The 18,621-nt window shown below is 37.5% G+C and overlaps 1 protein-coding gene across 1 annotated transcript in view; it reads right to left on the reverse strand.

The window, feature by feature from the left end:
- Positions 1 to 18,621, reverse strand: part of IPO8 (importin 8) — a 57,889-nt gene that overhangs the window by 11,077 nt on the left and 28,191 nt on the right. The window contains exons 15-21 of the mRNA XM_014539236.1: positions 17,337 to 17,502; positions 15,979 to 16,139; positions 13,044 to 13,169; positions 9,128 to 9,194; positions 7,253 to 7,378; positions 6,062 to 6,159; positions 3,077 to 3,172 (exon numbers count right to left, since the gene is read on the reverse strand). Of these exons, the coding sequence (XP_014394722.1) occupies positions 3,077 to 3,172; positions 6,062 to 6,159; positions 7,253 to 7,378; positions 9,128 to 9,194; positions 13,044 to 13,169; positions 15,979 to 16,139; positions 17,337 to 17,502 (840 nt within the window). The remainder of the gene's footprint in view (positions 1 to 3,076; positions 3,173 to 6,061; positions 6,160 to 7,252; positions 7,379 to 9,127; positions 9,195 to 13,043; positions 13,170 to 15,978; positions 16,140 to 17,336; positions 17,503 to 18,621) is intronic.

Below are 18,621 nucleotides of genomic sequence, written 5' to 3' on the forward strand. Positions count from 1 at the left end.
GATGGACTCGAACTAGCCTGATGTTACACTGGACCCAGCACCACCATGGAGCAGAAACTCTGGACACTGGCTTTGCTTTTAGTTCTGCTGAATCCCCAGCTGCATCTTTTCCAGGACTGGCTAAGGGAAATGGGACTTTGCAACCCGAGAGATGTAATTTCCACACAAATAAAGCTTTCTACCACATCTCATCCTCCTGTGGGGGCCTCCGGAAATGCTTACTCCAGCAGCACCCAAAGAACCCCACTTCCACTAGCAACAGAGAAAGGCAATCCACGCAATTCTCTGATAACAATACCACTTCTCATCTACTAGAATGACTATAACAAAGAAAACAAAGCAAATGTTCATGAGGATGTGGAAAAATTGAAACCCTCATTCATTGCTGATAGGAATGGGAAATGGTACAGCTACTTTGGAAAACAGTTTGGCAGTTCCTAAAATAGTTAGACATAGAATTACCAATAGAATTACCATTCCTAAATATATACCAAGAGAAATAAAAATGTGTCTGCACAAATATTCTATATAATAAAAGCCTAGTATGCTAAGTGTCCGGTCATCTGGTTGTCCATTCAACCAAAAGCATAATATGCTAATGATATGCTAAGGCCACTCAACTGCTCGCTATGATGTGCACTGACCACCAGGAGGCAGACAGTCAACCGGTCAACCAGTCGCTATGACATGCACTGACCACCAGGGGGGCAGACGCTCCAACTGGTAGGTTACTTGTGCTGGAGTCCAGCCGATCAGGACTGAGTGAGACGGGCCAGGCATGCCCTGGAGCCCTCCCACATCCCTCCCAAGCTGGCCAACATCCCGCGTCCCTCTCCAGCCCCAATCGTGCACTAGTGGCGTCCCTCAGCCTGTCCTTTGCCCTCTTGCAATCCGGGACCCCTTGGGGATGTCACAGAGCCGGTTTCAGCCCAACGGCGGAACGACCGGTCACTATGACGCGCACTGGCCACCAGGGAGTAGACATTCAACGCAGGAACTGCCCCCTGGTGGTCAGTGCACTCCCACGGGGGGGGGGGGGGGGTGCCATTCAGCCAGAAGCCAGGCTCATGGCTGGCGAACACAGCGGTGGTGGTGGGAGCCTCTCCCGCCTTTGTGGCAGTTGGACATCCCCCAAGGGTTCCCAGGCTGTGAGAGGCCACAGGCCAGGCTAAGGGACTCCCCCCCTCAGTGCATGAATTTCATGCACCGGATCTCTAGTTTGCATATAAATGTTCATAACATTATTCATGATAGTCAAAAAATGGAAATAATCCAAATACCCATCAAGTGATGAAGGACTAAACTGTGATATATCCATATAATGGAGTACTAGGCAATAAAAAGAAATGAATACTGATACATGTTATCTCAAGGATGGGCCTTTAAAACATCATGCTAAGTCCTAGCCCAACCATGTCAAACTCAAAGGCTAACACGGGCCAAATACACAAGGTTTATGTTTATGTGGGCCACAAAAAAAAAAAACCTTCAGGCCACAAAAAAAAAAAAAACCTTCAATTTTCATAGAAATGTAGGTTTATTTCGATAGAGACATGCCAAATACAAAGGGCTGAAATAAATGAGTAATCATTAACATAAAATAATTGAACATTTTAATAAAAATTAGTATTTTTTCTTGAACATTAACTTACCAGACACTGAATAACTGCACAAATTAATAAGCGTAACACAAATAAACCTATTTTTCTTGTTCTCCGAAAGCAAAATATTTCCTGTTGTGCACACCAAACAAGTCAGTACACGACTAATGAGGTGGCAATTAGCTGCTAAAATATTTGCTGCTAGTATTACTGGAGAGAAATGGTGCGCCTGCGTGTAAGGTGCGTAGGGAAATAAATGCAACACGATTATAGTAATCAGTCATTAGCGAACATTGTAGTTCGTTATTAATAATTATGTATAATAGGATATTGTAAAAAGTAAGTTACAAAATTTTTATTAAAACATCCCTTACATACCGTTATATTGGCAAGGCTGCAAAAATATTCACTGTGGGCCACAAGTTTGACATGCTTGCCCTAGCGGTAGCCGATTTGGCTCAGTGGATAGAGCATCGGCCTGCAGACTGAAGCGTCCGGGGTTCAATTACAGTCAAAGGCACATGCCCAGGTTGCAGGCTCGATACCCAGTGGTGGGTATGCAGAAGGCAGCCAATCAATGATTCTCTCTCATCATTGATGTTTCTATCTCTCTCTCCCTCTCCCTTCTTCTCTGAAATATATATATATAAAGCCAACGCTTTAAAAAAAATTATGCTAAGAGAGAGAAGTTATTCACAAAGGATCACATGCGATTTCATTTATGTGAAAGGTCTAGAATAGGCAAATCTATACACATTCAATAAATAAATTGCATGGTGAATTTTATCTCAATAAAGGTGTTATAAAAAGTTACAGGCCTGAAAGAAGAGATGACTCCATAGTTTTACTTAAACACTTAAACAGTTTTTTCTCAGTCATTGATTATCACACCACAATAGCAATCAAAAATTAATCTTGTTCAAAATTTATAATACTTTTTAAAATCAGTAAACAAAAACTTTTTTTTATATATATTTTATTGATTTTTTACAGAGAGGAAGGGAGAGAGATAGAGAGTTAGAAACATCGATCAGCTGCCTCCTGCACATCTCCCACTGGGGATGTGCCCGCAACCAAGGTACATGCCCTTGACCGGAATCGAACCTGGGACCTTTCAGTCCGCAGGCCGACGCTCTATCCACTGAGCCAAACAGGTTTCGGCAAAACTTTTCTTTTTTACATAGTATATTCATTTCTGTTTTAAAAAAATAATGTGAATACTACAATAACAAACACAAAGGAAAGTTTCAAATCTCTGGGAATCCAATTGTGTAACATTTACACATTTATCTCCTTTATGATTTGCTTGATAGCCCTTTAAATTATTACATATTTTTCTGTGTATCTCCTTCTAAGCAAAATACAAGATAATTTCCAAAATTTTTTAATTTTCATCATAATGTAAACAAAAGTCAATCAGAAATGTAAATTTTAAATGTAAACATACAGTAAGAGGCTTTCCATACATATATTACCTGATCAATTCCCCTTCCTTTGCACTGAAGAATGATGACTTCAAGCAGTTTGGCTGCATGGCATTCTGCATCTTCTCCTGCATCTCCATATAGTACCTGCCGCAATTACAATTAGCTCAGCTTCATCAAGTCCACATGAAGCAAATAGCCCATAAAAATTCAGCCATTAAACTCATAGCTTTGCTTGCTTTTAAGTTTACCTTGTCAACCCAAAAAGGAAAGGTTAAAGTCCATCTGCCTTCTTTACCTACCCTAATTCCACATAAGGAGTAAAAATTCACTTACTTAATTTTGGATTAATAAAGTGGGATGTATGAGTTAATTATCTAGATAAATGAAGCTTCTCTTTAAAGCACTAAAACAATAAAATAATTTTTTTAAAAATACCTTCCTTTTAAACAATAAAACAAACCCTGAATTTTTCCAGTCTTTTTTAATTCTTTCCATATGCACCCATTTTTTCATAATAATAATCATAATTCAATATTGTACACTTTTAAAGGTTTCCTAAAGAGAATTTGTAGAGGCATGCTTACATTAAAAATTAAGAAAGATGGAAAAATTAATGAGTTCAAACATGACACATAAAAAACAAACTTAACCCAAAGAATAAAGTTGACACAGAAATTAAATATATAGACAAAAAGAGATAACAGAAACAAAAACAGATTCATTGAAAAAAGACTTAGACAACTTTTATTTTTAAAAATTATTTTTAAAAAGCAAAGAAAACCAAATAATAAAATATTAGGAATGAAAGATATAAATACAAATAAAGGAGAGATTAAAAATAAGAGAATAGTATGGGCAATGCTCTTTATTTCTTTTATATTTGAAAATTTAGATGAACTGGATAATTTCCTAGACAAATACAATTTAAGAAAACTGAATTAAAAAGAAATTCCAGGTAAAGATAACAGATTCAGTACTTCCATTTAATTTTATTCCTTTCCAAAAGGCCATTAAAATGATAATAAAGAAATTTTAGAGGCATACATTCACAAAGATGGAGAAAAAGAAGAAAGACAGCTATAAAATGTTGGAAGCTAGAAAAGAGATGGAACAGTAAGTTGAATAGTAAGCAGGTAACTGCCAAAGCCAAGAATCAACTCTATTTACATAAATCTAAAATTCTACCTCTAGGGCAGCGGTTCTCAACCTGTGGGTCGCGACCCCTTTGGTGGTCGAAGGACCCTTTCACAGGGGTCGCCTAAGACCATCCTGCATATCAGATATTTACATTACGATTCATAACAGTAGCAACATTACAGTTATGAAGTAGCAACGAAAATAATTCTATGGTTGGGTCACAGCATGAGGAACTGTATTTAAAGGGCCAGAAGGTTGAGAACCACTGCTCTAGGGCCATATGTTTAAAATCTAGATTCTAAATGTGAATGGGCTCTGGAATCAGAAGACCTAGGTTTAAATTCCAGCTCTGCCACTTAGTAACTGTGTTTTGGAAAAAGCTACTTAACTTCTCTCTGTCTTACTGTAAAAGGAGGATGATAATATATATACCTCATGGGGTTGTATGCTACAGAAAGGAAAAAAAAAATCACTTCTTTTTCCCAAAATTGCATTTACTTGGTTTTTTTGTTGATTGGTTTTGTTTTCCTGCTCCCACTCCATCAAAAGGAGAAAAAACAAAATATATTTCAGTGACTTAAAAATTAAATTAAGTTCAGCTCTGGAACCAGACTTTCTGTGAACAAATCTGGCTCCAACACACTGTGACTTAGAACAGTTGACTAAACTTCAGGCACAGTGCAAGAAATTGTGGTTCGGTCTCCTCTTTGACAAAAAAGTGATACCTTCCTCATAATGTTGTAAAGATTAAATAAACTTATAATTATAAAGTGCTTAGGAAATACTTGGTATACAGTAAGAGTTCAATAAGTATTATTATTAAAACCAAGAATATGAAACATTTTCACTACTTGGCAAGTATACTAGTAAGTACATCATTGTGAATATCACTTTTATTCTATCTGCTATATTACTAATGGAACATGTAGGACTGTTATGTTTTCTACTTGTTGCTTTCTCTTCCTCTTTTTCTCACTAGCATCTGTTTCTGTAACTTAAGAAAAATTGAAGAATGCCAAGTGATTATGATTAACAAGCTGGGCTATTAGACTAAAGGCATCTTTAAAAATCATGATTCTATTCCTTCAGTTTATATGCGATGAAACTTAGTGACTTCCCCATATCTTCCAGGCTCTTTTTAACTGAATGAGACCTAAATCAGATACTGATTATTGGTTCAGCACTCTTAGCAGATCCTGAAACACATCCTGTCCAGTGAGGAAAATAGGTTGTACAGAGTATTTTACTCCCAACTCCAAGGCCAAACTTTTAGGTCTGGCTATTTGAGCTTTATAAACTGCCAACTATATGCAATACAGTTTTATATTTATGTATATACATATATTCTACTATGGAAGGGAAACATTATTTAGCCATTAAGGCTTCCCAGATATAATAGAAGGCCAAATCTAACCTGTGACAAAAATAACACAGTAGACATCTGTTAGTGCACAAATCTAACAGGTACTATTATGTTGCTTATAAATTATCCTGGACTGATCTAAATGATGCTGTTTTTCCAACAATTTCAATCTTTTGTCTTAATGTCCTACATCTAGTGACTTCCAATATATACATTCAATTAAAAGAAAAATCAATGAGAACAAACTGTGTGGTTATTTTCCTAGCACGTTTCTTTAATCAAGTAGCAAATTTGCAATTTTGAAAGAAAAAAAATCAAAACACAAAGAAAATCATTTACCTCTGAACATTATAAAGTACACAGCTAGAAAAGTGGCAAACATTCTTCAGTACAACACACAATATGAAATTTTCAAATTACAATTCCAATCTCATTTAAAAAAAACAAAATGACAAATATATGTTGATGAAGGCAATACAGAAGAACTTAATGTATAAGAAACAAATTGAAAGAGTCAACACTATACCACTTACCTTTCTACACATGGTGAAAAGTATTTCTAAATGCTTTGGATTTGACAGTAAAGTATTTGTATCTATTGTCACATAATTATGCAGGAGTGGCATCATGTCTGGAAAAAAATTCAAAATCCCAGTTAGACTTGACTAATAGAAGAAGAAATAAATTATTCCCCCTGAAACCACATTTCTGTTGCACACACACATTACTATCCTCCCTTGCTACTACAAAATGCTAGAAACAAAAGTGATAAATCTACCCTATTTATAGATAAGGAAAACGTGGATCAGAAAGATTAAATTGCTCATCATTTGAGGTAGTGATTGTTCTAAATATTATTCTTCTCCACAGTACTCACCACCATCTGACATACTACATACTTTCTTCCTTCTCTGTGCGTTTCCATGCCTTCCCTTCTCCCCATACTAGAACAAAGACATCAAAAAAGCAAGGGTGGCCCTGACTGGTTTGGCTCAGTGGCTAGAGTGTCGGCCTGCGGACTGAAGGTTCGATTCCGGTCAAGGGCATGTGCCTTGGTTGCGGGCACACCCCCAGTTGGGGGTGTGCCGGAGGCGGCTGATCGATGTTTCTCTCCCATCGATGTTTCTAACTCTCTATCCCTCTCCCTTCCTCTCTGTAAAAAATCAATAAAATATATTTAAAAAAAAAAAAAAGCAAGGGTGCCCTGGTAGGTGTGGCTGAGTTTGCTGGATGTCCTCCCATGCACTGAAAGGTTGCTGGTGCGATTCCCGGTCCGGCACATGCCCAGGTTGCAGGCTCAATCCCCAGTACAGGGCGTGCAGGAGGCAGCCAATCCATGTTTCCTTCTCACATCAATGTTTCTCTCTCTCCCTCTCTCAAATACTTTTTTTAAAGCAAGGGCTATTTTGTTCACTGCTGTAGTGCTGAGCTTAGAACAGTGCTTGGAGTATAGTCAGTATTCAGAAAATATTAATAGAATTAATGTACGGAAAATATTCTCTGATCACAAACTAATTTAAGATACATAGGAAACACAGGCTCCCTCCCATTGCCTGTATTCCTGAAGCTGAAAATCACTGCTACAACAGCCCCAACCTTGACAGAGAAATAAGAATAATTATTTTCTGATTGGTACTGAAATCATCTATGTCTTTATTTCAAGTATTAAAGGAAATAATATCTAGATTCAGAAAAGCAAAAATTTTACATGGTCAAAACCATACCTGTAAAATATTCAAAACAATCCTGCTGAAAAACCTCATATAATATAGCTAGAAGCTGCCACATTTGAGGGGAAATACCACGGCAGGTTAAACTATATGCCAGGGAAAGAATTTCTTCATAGAATTCTGGAAAGAAGAAAATATCTTGTTAGAATGTATAGTTTCACAGCTTTTATTACAGTATATTATTATAATTGTTCTATTTTATTGTTGTTGTTAATCTCTTGCTGTGCCTAATTTATAAACTAAACTTTATCATAGGTGTGCATTATAGAAAAAAACAGTTATATATAGGGTTTGGTATTATCCACAGTTTCAGGTGTCTATGAGGGTCTTAGAACGTATCCCCCATGGATAAGGGGGGTCTATAGTAATATCCTGACTCACATAATCTTTATACAAATTAATACTTTACTATAAAAATTGACCTTGGAGGCAATAAGATGTTAAATTAGACTCTACTCATGTCACATAAATCATTGTGTTCATTAGTGTAACACTTTAAGAATTCCTTTTGTTTTATAATAGCCAAGGCTTGAAAATTAGTCACCTAATTTCCTGCAATTACTAGTGACTACTCTTTTCTGGCTACTAGATTATGTTACCTGTTTTGCATTTGCTCTAGTAAGAAAGTAAAGAAAGGCACTTGTATCCAGAGATCCTATTAGCAAAAAGCATCTCTAATTACTATTTCACCTGCATGAGAATCACTTGGAATAATCAGTAAAAATGCAGATTCCTGGGCTCTGCCTCAAACTAAGCATCAGAACCTCTGGGATACAGTCCAGCAATTTTCACGTTAACTAGCTCCTTAGCAGTTCTTACGCACACCAAAGTTTAACAACTACTGCTCTAGCCTAGCCAGTTTGGCTCCTGGGATACAGCATTGGCCTGTGGACTGAAGGGTTCGATTCCGGTCAACAACATGTACCTCGGTTGCAGGCTCCCAGCTCTGGTCATGGGCATACGGGAGGCAACCAATCAATTTGTCTCTCTCACAATGGTGTTTCTGTCTCTTCCTCTCCTTCCCACTTTCTCTAAAAACAATCAATGGAAAAAAATATCCTCAGGTGAGGATTAAAAAAAAAAGAAAAGAAAAAAGAACTACTGCTTTACAGCAATGACTTCAAAAATAAGGAGGATATACCCTAGGCAGTGTGCAAGATAATCCACTAGATGGAAGAATGTATTAGAACACTTTTAATCTTATCCTTTCGCATTTCTATTTTTATGTATGTAAATATATTCATATATATTAGAAGTGCATGCTCAATTCTCACTAATTTTTACTAAGTAATAAAAAGTTTGGGGACAACTGCTCTTAAGCAGTAACATGCTTTTCTTGTATCTTTCTATCTGTATATTTACAGATTGCACTTCCCTGATGCCCAAATGCCTTGGAGGCTAGCATCTTCAAATTGCTTGGATACCATGGAAAAGTAGCCTCCTCTACAAATTCCCTTTGGTTTATAATAGCCAGCATTAGTTACTGATTCTAATCAGAAGCACCATAATAGAGAGCAGAACAATTAATTCACACTTCTGATAAGGTATGCGCCCATCACTTCACATTTTTCAATCCCAGACTAAAGTAACCTCACCTCATCCCAGTTCTTGATTTCTAGAAATGTAAAACTTAAAATTCTCTGCGCTTTAAAAATTTTAAGACCAAAACTTCTTAACTGGATGCATTAAAGTTTCTCCCTAAATGAAAATACAGATATTAGAAAGTATATCCAAAAACTGAAGAGAATGCTATCTTTTCTCTCTCAAAATTGTCCATCTTCTTGAATCTAAAGGACTAACAATGCACTGAAAGTTCATCAAATATTTTTTAATTTTCAATTTACATTCTTACTCAACCCTCAAACTTACCAATTATATGTTTCTGTAAAACAAGATCAATGATCCGTAGACAGATATTCTCTAATTGCTGAGTAACCTAAAGACAAGTTTAAACAGTTTAAAATTCATCTTAACCCTTAAGTTCGTCTACAAATTTAATATTATCCCAATAAAAATAACAAGACTTTTTTTGAGAGAAATTGAGAAGTTAATGCTAAACTTTGTGTGAAAAATTAAACATGCAAGAATACCAGAAAATTCTGAAAAGTAAACCAATAATAGAAATGAGAATTACATCTATAATAAAATTATGAATTAAATAAGTTCCTTACCTCATATTTTATACCAAAATAAAGTCCTAACAGATCAGATTTCAATGTTAATACTTCAGACATGAAAAATACTAGAAGATATCAAAAGAATTGTGTGTAATCCTAAAGAAGGAAAATGACTCAAAGCCCAGAAATGAGAAATAAATATATTGAGTCATTTGGTATCAAAAATTAAAAATATCTGCATAGAGCAAGCGGAAGTCAAAGATAAATGAAAAATTGAAGGAAATATTTTCAAAGATAACACAAAGATAAAATTCCCCTCACATGAAATCATAGTAACAAAAAGAAAGGCAAAGATTACAACAAAAAAAATATAAATGGACCTGACCTTATAAAAAGTTTATTCTAATACATAATAAGAGTAAAAATTCTAAGCACAGGATTAACACTTTTCACCTATCAGACTGGCGATGATCAAAAAGTAGGGACTTTACATTGATTTAGGGAGCGTGAAGGAAACCTTAGCAATATCCTTGAAACTACTCATACATGTATTTTTGATCCAGAAATTTGAATTAAAGAAATTTTCTCTCTGAATATATTATTACATGTACAAAATGACATGTAAAAAGTCTTTCATTGCAGCAACATTTGTGATTAGTAACAACCAAATGTCCACTTAACAAGAGATAGTTAAATTATATCCATTAACAAGGACTGGCTAAGTAAATTAGGTATATCATACAAAGAGATATCATGCAACTATTAAAAATATGTAATTTTATTGACTAATATGGAAGACTCACCAAGAAATATTAAGTAAAAAGTGGCAGATGAAAATGTATGCTATCATTTTCATTAAAGAAAAATACACATACTCACTTTCTGCCTGGATATAGTAGAGAAAAATCTCTGGAAAGATACAAAAAACCTGGTAAACGAGCCACCTCCTTGAGAGGAGGATGAGATGTCTGGGGAGATGAGATCTCATCCTCCTTTTCACACCTTTTGAATTTTCAACATATGTTTGTACTAAATATTTTTTAAATAAGAAAAAATTAAAATCCATTATGGGTTCCATTTTTCATCTAAGTACCCTATTTCAACTTTCGAAATTATTCTTTAATATTCAACTTAAACTACAGTCTTGAAATTCAAATGATCCAAATTTTTCCATTTAAGCATTTTCTATATATTTAGAACCACTAAGAAAAACTGCACATGCTTAAGATGTTTTAGACTTTCACTTGTGCTCTTCACACAGGAAGTATCTGTACATATATTCATTCGCATGTGATTTCCCCTTTCAAAAATAATGTTTCAAAAATGTTTTAACAAGCTAAAATTTAGTCATAGGACAGGCAGTCAGGAAACAAGATTCTGGTTCTTGTTTTGCCCCTATTTATCTATGACAGCGATTTTCAACCAGTGTGCGTGCCACAAGAGGCAAACTGGTGTGCCTCAAGAATTTTTGAAACATGCAATACCTACCCTGGCTGGTGTGGCTCAGTTGGTTGGGCATCATCCTGTACACCAAAAGGTGGCAGGTTTGATTCCCGGACTGGGCTCATACCCAGGTTGCAATCGATTGATGTTTCACTCTCACATTGATGTTTCTCTATCTCTCCCTCTCCCTTCCTCTCTCTCTAAAAAAATCAGTAAAAGCATATCCTCGGGTGAGGATTAAAAAGAAGAAGCAGAACTTAAAAAACACACGCCCCAGCCTTCAGAATTGTGAGAAATAAATGTTTGCTGTTTAAGCCACACACACACACACACACACACACACACAAAACCACGCAATACCTGACTATGTAGTCAGGGGCAGTGACCTCTTCTCCCTTAGACTGTCAAATTTAAAACTGACAACAGCCAACACAACAATAGATGTCCCATGTGAATAAATCAAAATTACACATATTTTTTGTCAGATAGGCAAAAAGTGTATATTTTTGGTATGCCACAGAATTTTAGTTATTATTTTATGTGTGCCATGAGATAACAAAATAAAAAAAAAAAAAAACATTGAAAATCGCTGATCTACCCCCTAGGTAAGCCATTTATCTGAAGGTGCTAAGTTTTTTCATCTGTAAGTAAGGAAGATAGATATGATTAGTGCTCTTCAGTTTTACCCCTGGCTTGCCTCCCTTGATAATCTCATAGTAACTTCTCATGCTCCTTTAACTTTATTTGAAATTCAAAATAAATATAATATCAAGAGTAAAAAAATTAAAACAAAAATAAAAAATGCTGTTTTGTTTTCAAAATAATCCTTCTGCTCATTCTACCACTGCCTGTCCTCCACACACATACTTGGGAAAACTGGATGAGGCGATTTTTCAGGTCTCTTCAAATTTAAAATACAAGTTCTACATATAAGGTGAAAGAATTATCCTCAAGTATACTTGCTGTGATTTAATTTGGAACACCTCACTGTTTCCAAGAGTCCCATATAGTTTCAAAAGGATACAAAACTAAAATAATGAATATGGAAATTAAAATTCGCATTGAGCCTTTTAGGTGAAAGAAGGCCAGCCCAGGAAAAGAAGATCGAACCATTTTTAAGAATCTGGTAATCGTGTATTGGTATGTGGTTAACACAAGATAAATCAATAGCCACAGGGTTTCACAATGCTATTTAAAGAACTGGCACCTGCTTTCCCAAATCCTCACTGTATAAAACAAGAGTTGCCATCATTGCTAAATAAGTCAACTTGAGCTCACAGAAAAACACAATCTAATTTGAATTAAGAAAAGGTTTGTAACACTTGGGGAGGAGAGCAGCGGGTTTTAGGTGGAGATACACTGATATATCATCAGGATGATTTGACTGCAAACCCAAAACTTGGTGACCATGAACAAGTCTCTTGTTTTCCACTTCTGCAAAATGGCACTACCATTACGTGCTCCATCCTACTCATAGTGACGTGGGTACCATTATATCAGCTAATGCAGGAGTAGGGCTCCTTTTTACTGCCAAGGGCCACTGGATATTTATAACATCATTTGTAGGCCATACGAAATGATCAACCTAAAATTTAGCCTGCTACATTTGGTCAAACATTTAATTAACTCACCCCTAATGCCTTGGCAGGGCCAGAACAAATGACTTCAGGGGCCTTATACGGCCCCTGGGCCGGACTTCCCCACCCCTGACCTAATGGATGTGAAAGCACTTGATGACTGTCTGCACAATTCTTATCCCAATATTATTCTGGAATTCAGTTCAGGGAAAATGATGTTTTAAACTCTTCTTCCCTTCCATCCTCACAGTATTTGTTACTCAGAATTTTGTTCCATTACTTAATATTTGCCACTCTGACTGATGGCTATCACTCTCCACTGAGAAGACTACACTATGGATTCAGAAGGCAGAGCTCATGTCTTATACAATTTAGTATTCCCTAAAAACCTAGCCTGGCAGATGTCATGTGCTGAACTTAGTTCATTCAGTTCAGAAAAAAGGGATATAGTATACACTTTATAATCACAGGTAATATTTCCCATCAATTATTTTAATATGTGTCTTTAAAATTCGAGGATAATTTATAAAATCTAGCAACATAACTAAATAGCAATTTAAAAGTCACAACTTTAAAATTGTGCCCATGATCATATAAATTTCAGTTAAAGTTACTATAATGACAAAATAAAATACAAAGAAATCCCACCTCTTTATGATCTTCAACAACTGTCAAGATAGTATCAATGGTATGTAAAATTCCCATAGCCATTACTGTTTTGTCTTCAACTTCTTCATATTCATCACTTTGAAGAACTTTGCCAAATATCTCTGCCTATGAAAATAAACATATTCAACAATTAGTAGTTATACCCACCCCTCTATTATGTTAGCAAAAGAGCAGCATCACACATATAAATGTCAGCAACATTATGTATTTTGTTGTTATGTTTTAAATATAGCCATTTTTCCCTTATCTGGCCACTGGAGTGAAATATATACTTTAGCTATTACAATCAGATAGCTAATACTTAACTCTGGTTGTCATTAAACAAATAAATCCAAAATCTGGGAAAATTGAAATCTAATAATACTCAAATGAAAAATTCGATAGAAGGTTTAGAAGACAAGGTCAAGGAATCATCTAGAAAATGAAACGAAAAGAACAGATATGGAGAGAGAGGTAAGGAAATCAGAAACTCAGTCTTGGCCCAATACTCTACATCAGAACTATAGAACAGAAAAAAGAGCAGAGAAAAATTCATCAAAGAAGTAACACAAGAATTGCCTAAAACTGAAGAAAATGAGTTTCAAGATTCAAAATCCAGAAAGTGAAAATTTAGAAGGCTCACATTAAGGCAAAATCACTATGAAATCTCAGAATATTATAGATAAAATACATTAATCTTAAATGTTATTAGATTTAAATCTAATTAACTATAGAAATTAACTGTCAATAGTCCCTTGGCCCCACCTCTCACTATAACCATTGCTGCAGCAACCACTTCCACCAGGTTTTCTCAGGCACAACCTGACATGGTCTTGCCTCAGGCTTGAGCCCTTGCTTCCTGCCCCAGAGCTTCTCTGATCCATGTGCAAACCAGAAGTGCAGGGGAATTAAATACCTCTAGGGGGCCACATTTGACCAAAGGAGCCAGCAGCTGAAGTATACAGGGTTCTCTCCCCTGACTGAGTTCTGAGCCACATCATAGTCTCAATAGCATAACCTGGTATTGGCTTCTCCTCCTTTGCGGTTCATGTCACTTCCCCACTCCCATTCCCCAGAATTACTTTCTAAGTCAACTACCTAGGCTCATAGCTAGTGGAAGAGTTAGACCATACATTAAAAAACGCACACACAATACCACATCAGTAGTTATGGGTGCTCTAAGGGAAAGTCAAAGGTAGGTAATGGGTTGTGATGAGGAGCTATTTTGCTCACAGTGGTCAGCAAAAGTCTTGGAGGTGGTGGCATCTGAGCAGAATAAGGGGGGGAGCTACCCAAATGGGTATCTAGAGGGAGTGGCATGTGAAAAGGCCAGGAGGTTGCAAAGAGCATGGTGACCTCTGAGAAGGGAGAAGAGAGATGTGGGCAGCAAGATGGCAAGGCCAGACAACCTGGGGCTTTGTAGGCAGTAGTGTTGGGACACTCTTGGGGCTTAAACTGATGGCTCTGCTAGGGCCTCGGCCTATCCCTGGGGCCTGGAAATTTGGGGTACATTGGGCTTCACATACAGAAAATAGAAAATGAATACCAGAGCGCTCACATGGAAATTGGATCTAGATCTCTGTGTAAAACTGGGACCTAAAAAGGCAGTACACCAAATAAAAAGATGGACTAGAAAATAACTTCACCCCACAGGGACAAGTAGGACATGAGCAGTGTGTGCACAACTTTGTCACAATTTCAAAGGAAACTGCTTGCTTCCCAACTCCTCTTTTTCCACTCCCTGTGGGCTTGAATTCAAGTGTGTTGCTGGTAACTTAGCTTAGGATTGTCCTGCAGTGGTCGGCAAACTCATTAGTCAACAGAGCCAAATGTCAACAGTACAACGATTGAAATTTCTTTTGAGAGCCAAATTTTTTAAACTTAAACTATATAGGTAGGTACATTGTTATTAACTTAATTAGGATACTCCTAAGGCTTAGGAAGAGCCACACTCAAGGGGCCAAAGAGCCACATGTGGCTCACGAGCCACAGTTTGCCGACCACGGTCCTAGGGAATGGTGGGAAGAAACTGGGTGCTTGGGGGATCTTGTCTTCCTGCCTGCTTGCTCCAGACAGTTATTAATATAAGAGAGGAATAAACTATCTTGTTTGAACTATAGAAAAAAAAAAAGAGCCCAGCTGGCATGGCTCAGTGGTTGAGTGTCAACCTATGAACCAGGAGGTCATGGTTCAATTCCCAGTCAAGGCACATGCTGGCTCCATCCTCAGTGTGGGGCATACGGGAGGCAGCCAATCTATGATTCATCATTGATGTTTCTCTCTCTCCCTCTCCCTTCAAACTATCTTGTTTGAACTATAGAAAAAAAAAAAGAGCCCAGCTGGCATGGCTCAGTGGTTGAGTGTCAACCTATGAACCAGGAGGTCATGGTTCAATTCCCAGTCAAGGCACATGCTGGCTCCATCCTCAGTGTGGGGCATACGGGAGGCAGCCAATCTATGATTCATCATTGATGTTTCTCTCTCTCCCTCTCCCTTCCTCTCTGAAATCAATAATATCGGGGGGGGGGCGGGAGCGGTCCATCAGCCCAGCCTGCGCCCTCTCACAGTCCAGGAGCCCTCGGGGAATGTCCGATTGATGGCTTGGACATCCTTAGCACTGCCGAAAAGGTGGGAGAGGCTCCCGCCACCGCCTCTGCACTCACCAGCCATGAGGCCGGCTTCTGGCTAAGCAGCACTCCTCCTGTGGGAGCGCACTGACCACCAGGGTGCAGCTCCTGCATTGAGCATCTGCCCCCTGGTGGTCTGTGTGCGGCATAGCAACCAGTCGTTTCGCCATTTGGTCGATTTGCATATTAGCCTTTTATTACAGGCTAGATAGGATTACAATTACATATAAAACCAAACTCCAAATTTTGGAGTTTAATTTATTTAGATTAGTCAAGGCTTTTATAGCAAACAGCCCTCCCAGTCTTACCAAGTGTTGGGTCATATCGACAGCAATGGAGGCTATTTCTTGACTGTATTCACATATCATCTTCTGGATAACATTCGTCACATCGTCATTTTCTGTCTCTCTAACAATGTGCAACAGCTCCTGCATAATAGGCCTCACATGTGGCTTCATATACTCCTTAGCTAATGCAATAAAATAAACACAATCACTAAAAAATTAGCCATTCACAAGTGATAAAAAGAATCAACTTGCTCACAAAGGTAAGTGACACAGGGTAATAGGTTCTAAATAGATACTTGCTCTGTGGTAAGTTGCAAAGCTGTACCAAAATAATCTTCATCACTATATATCAATATTCCCCTAAGTAATACAGAGAGAATCAGTCCTGCACAGGAGAGAACTGTCCTGACCAAAATGCCAACAGCCCCCCATGACTTATACAACATGGATATGATACCAGGATACAAGTATAAAAAATAATGTACATAAAACTATGCCCACTGCTGATGGTGCCCATCCCCTGCCCCACCCCATCTCTTTTCACCCTCCTCCCCTCATATTCTTATGCAATATTCAGACCTCAATTAAAACATTGTTGACTAGAGGTAAACTAGGTGCATGTTTACTTTCAAAGGTTTATTTGAACTTTGGACAGAATATTCTTCTAAACAAACAAATGAGATATCTGGGTTATCACTCACTAGAAATATTACTTGCTACTTTCAGAAGTAGCAGAACCACAGAATCCTAGGGTTGAAAGGATCTTGAAGCTATCTACTCCAACCCCCTGAATTTAAATGTATTAGATATCCAAGTCATGACAAATCATGTGCCTTGCCCAGCTTTATATGCAAACTAGAGGCCCAGTGCACGAAATTCATGCATGGGTAGGGTCCCTAGGCCTGGCTGGCGATCAGGGCCAATTGGGGCCTTCAGGCTGCTGGCCAGGGCATTCCTTCATTCCGTGCCGCCCCCTGGTGGTTAGTGCACGTCATAGAGAGTGATCAAACTCCTGGTCTCCCGGTAGAACTCTTGAGGGGACAATTTGCATATTAGGCTTTTATATATATAGACTGGTAGCACAATCAAATTAGACACCAGTTCTCTTAATTCCCAGTCCACCTAATACCCAACAATTATCAACTTGTTCCCTAATCTAAAAGTTTTCTGGAAACCATAGTCTAAAGGAACTCCCAAAAAAGGTCAAAAGTAAACTTCTATAAAACTGTGAGGGGCAAAAGTTCAGAAATCTAAACCCTAAACCTTAAGACTTAAAGAATTATTCTTAGTAGGAAAGAAAATGAATAAGACTATTTGAGAAGGCCACGTCCAAAAATAAATAAACAAACAAATATTCTAAAAGGTGTTTTTGGCTTTACCTTGTGTCTGGTTAGAAATTAATGACTGAAGAGCAAGGGCAGCTTCAACTTTGACGGGCATCTCCTTATCTTCAATCAAGCTCTTCTTTGCTAGTTCAAGTGCATTTCTTAGATTGAGCTCATTATGAAACTTCAAAGAACTAAATGCATGAAGTACCCAACAGGACTATGTTACAAGGAGAAAGTAAATAGGAAACTATTAGGATTACAGCATTCTATAATAATGTCATGCATAACTTCTTACTAATTAAAATGTCATTAATTCTACCACGTACTATTTGTTTTTTAAAGGGTGGCATATAAGCCTTAGTTGCTAATTTCTGGATTTCTCTGTTGTTTTATGTTTTTTAAAAAAGGCAGTTTGATTACTTCTAAATTACCTATATGCAATAGCATTTTTCACAGGAAAAAGAAAACAGAGCCAAATTTAAGTGTCTCTGGGAAAAAAATGTCCACCCTTTTTCAAACATAAATCTGAGCCCCTATGCTTGAATTGCCTTCAAGTTTGTGAACCATGTACTGAATAAATTCAGAGAACTTGCCCTGAAAAAAAAAGTCCTGTTTATGCTTTTAATAAATATTATGATTCATAACTAATTTATTATTTACATGTAAAAGCTACTACAAACCAATGTTTGACATTTATTTGCTGGCCTTTACAGCAAACAAATGAAATATTATTTTCCCTTACACTACAGCAAACTCCCTTTTTTTCACTCACATTGGTACAAAGAATTTAAACCTTGTGTAGATTACCAAATTTTAAACTCCTAGACCACAAAATCATACTACTTTCTTAAATTCTCTACGTGCATAAAACACAATCAACAGTTGAATTACTAAAGACTTTTATCAAGAGAATTACAATTTATATATCCACTCAAAGATAGAAGCCTACCTGTAAAAATATTTGTGTGGCCTCAACATCTCTAATCTACATTTGCCCAAATATTTCTCCAATGATGATTATCTTCTGTTTATAAAATGCTTTGAAATGCATAAGGTATTATTAATATACTAGAGGCCCGGTGCACAAAAATTTGTGCACTCGGGGGGGTCCCTCAGCCCAGCCTATGCCCTCTTGCAGTCTGGGACCCTTTGGAGGATGTCCACCTGCTGGCTTAGGCCCACTCCCTGGGGGATCGGGCCCAAACTGGCAATCAGACATCCCTCTGGCAGCCAGGCAGCCCTCGGGGGATGTCCACTTACCAGCAGGGAGCAGACCTAAGCTGCAGTCGGACATCCTTAGTGCTGCTGAGGAGGCAGGAGAGGCTCCCGCCACCAC

This window comes from Myotis brandtii, unplaced genomic scaffold, assembly GCF_000412655.1.
Source record: "Myotis brandtii unplaced genomic scaffold, ASM41265v1 scaffold209, whole genome shotgun sequence".
Taxonomy (NCBI): domain Eukaryota; kingdom Metazoa; phylum Chordata; class Mammalia; order Chiroptera; family Vespertilionidae; genus Myotis; species Myotis brandtii.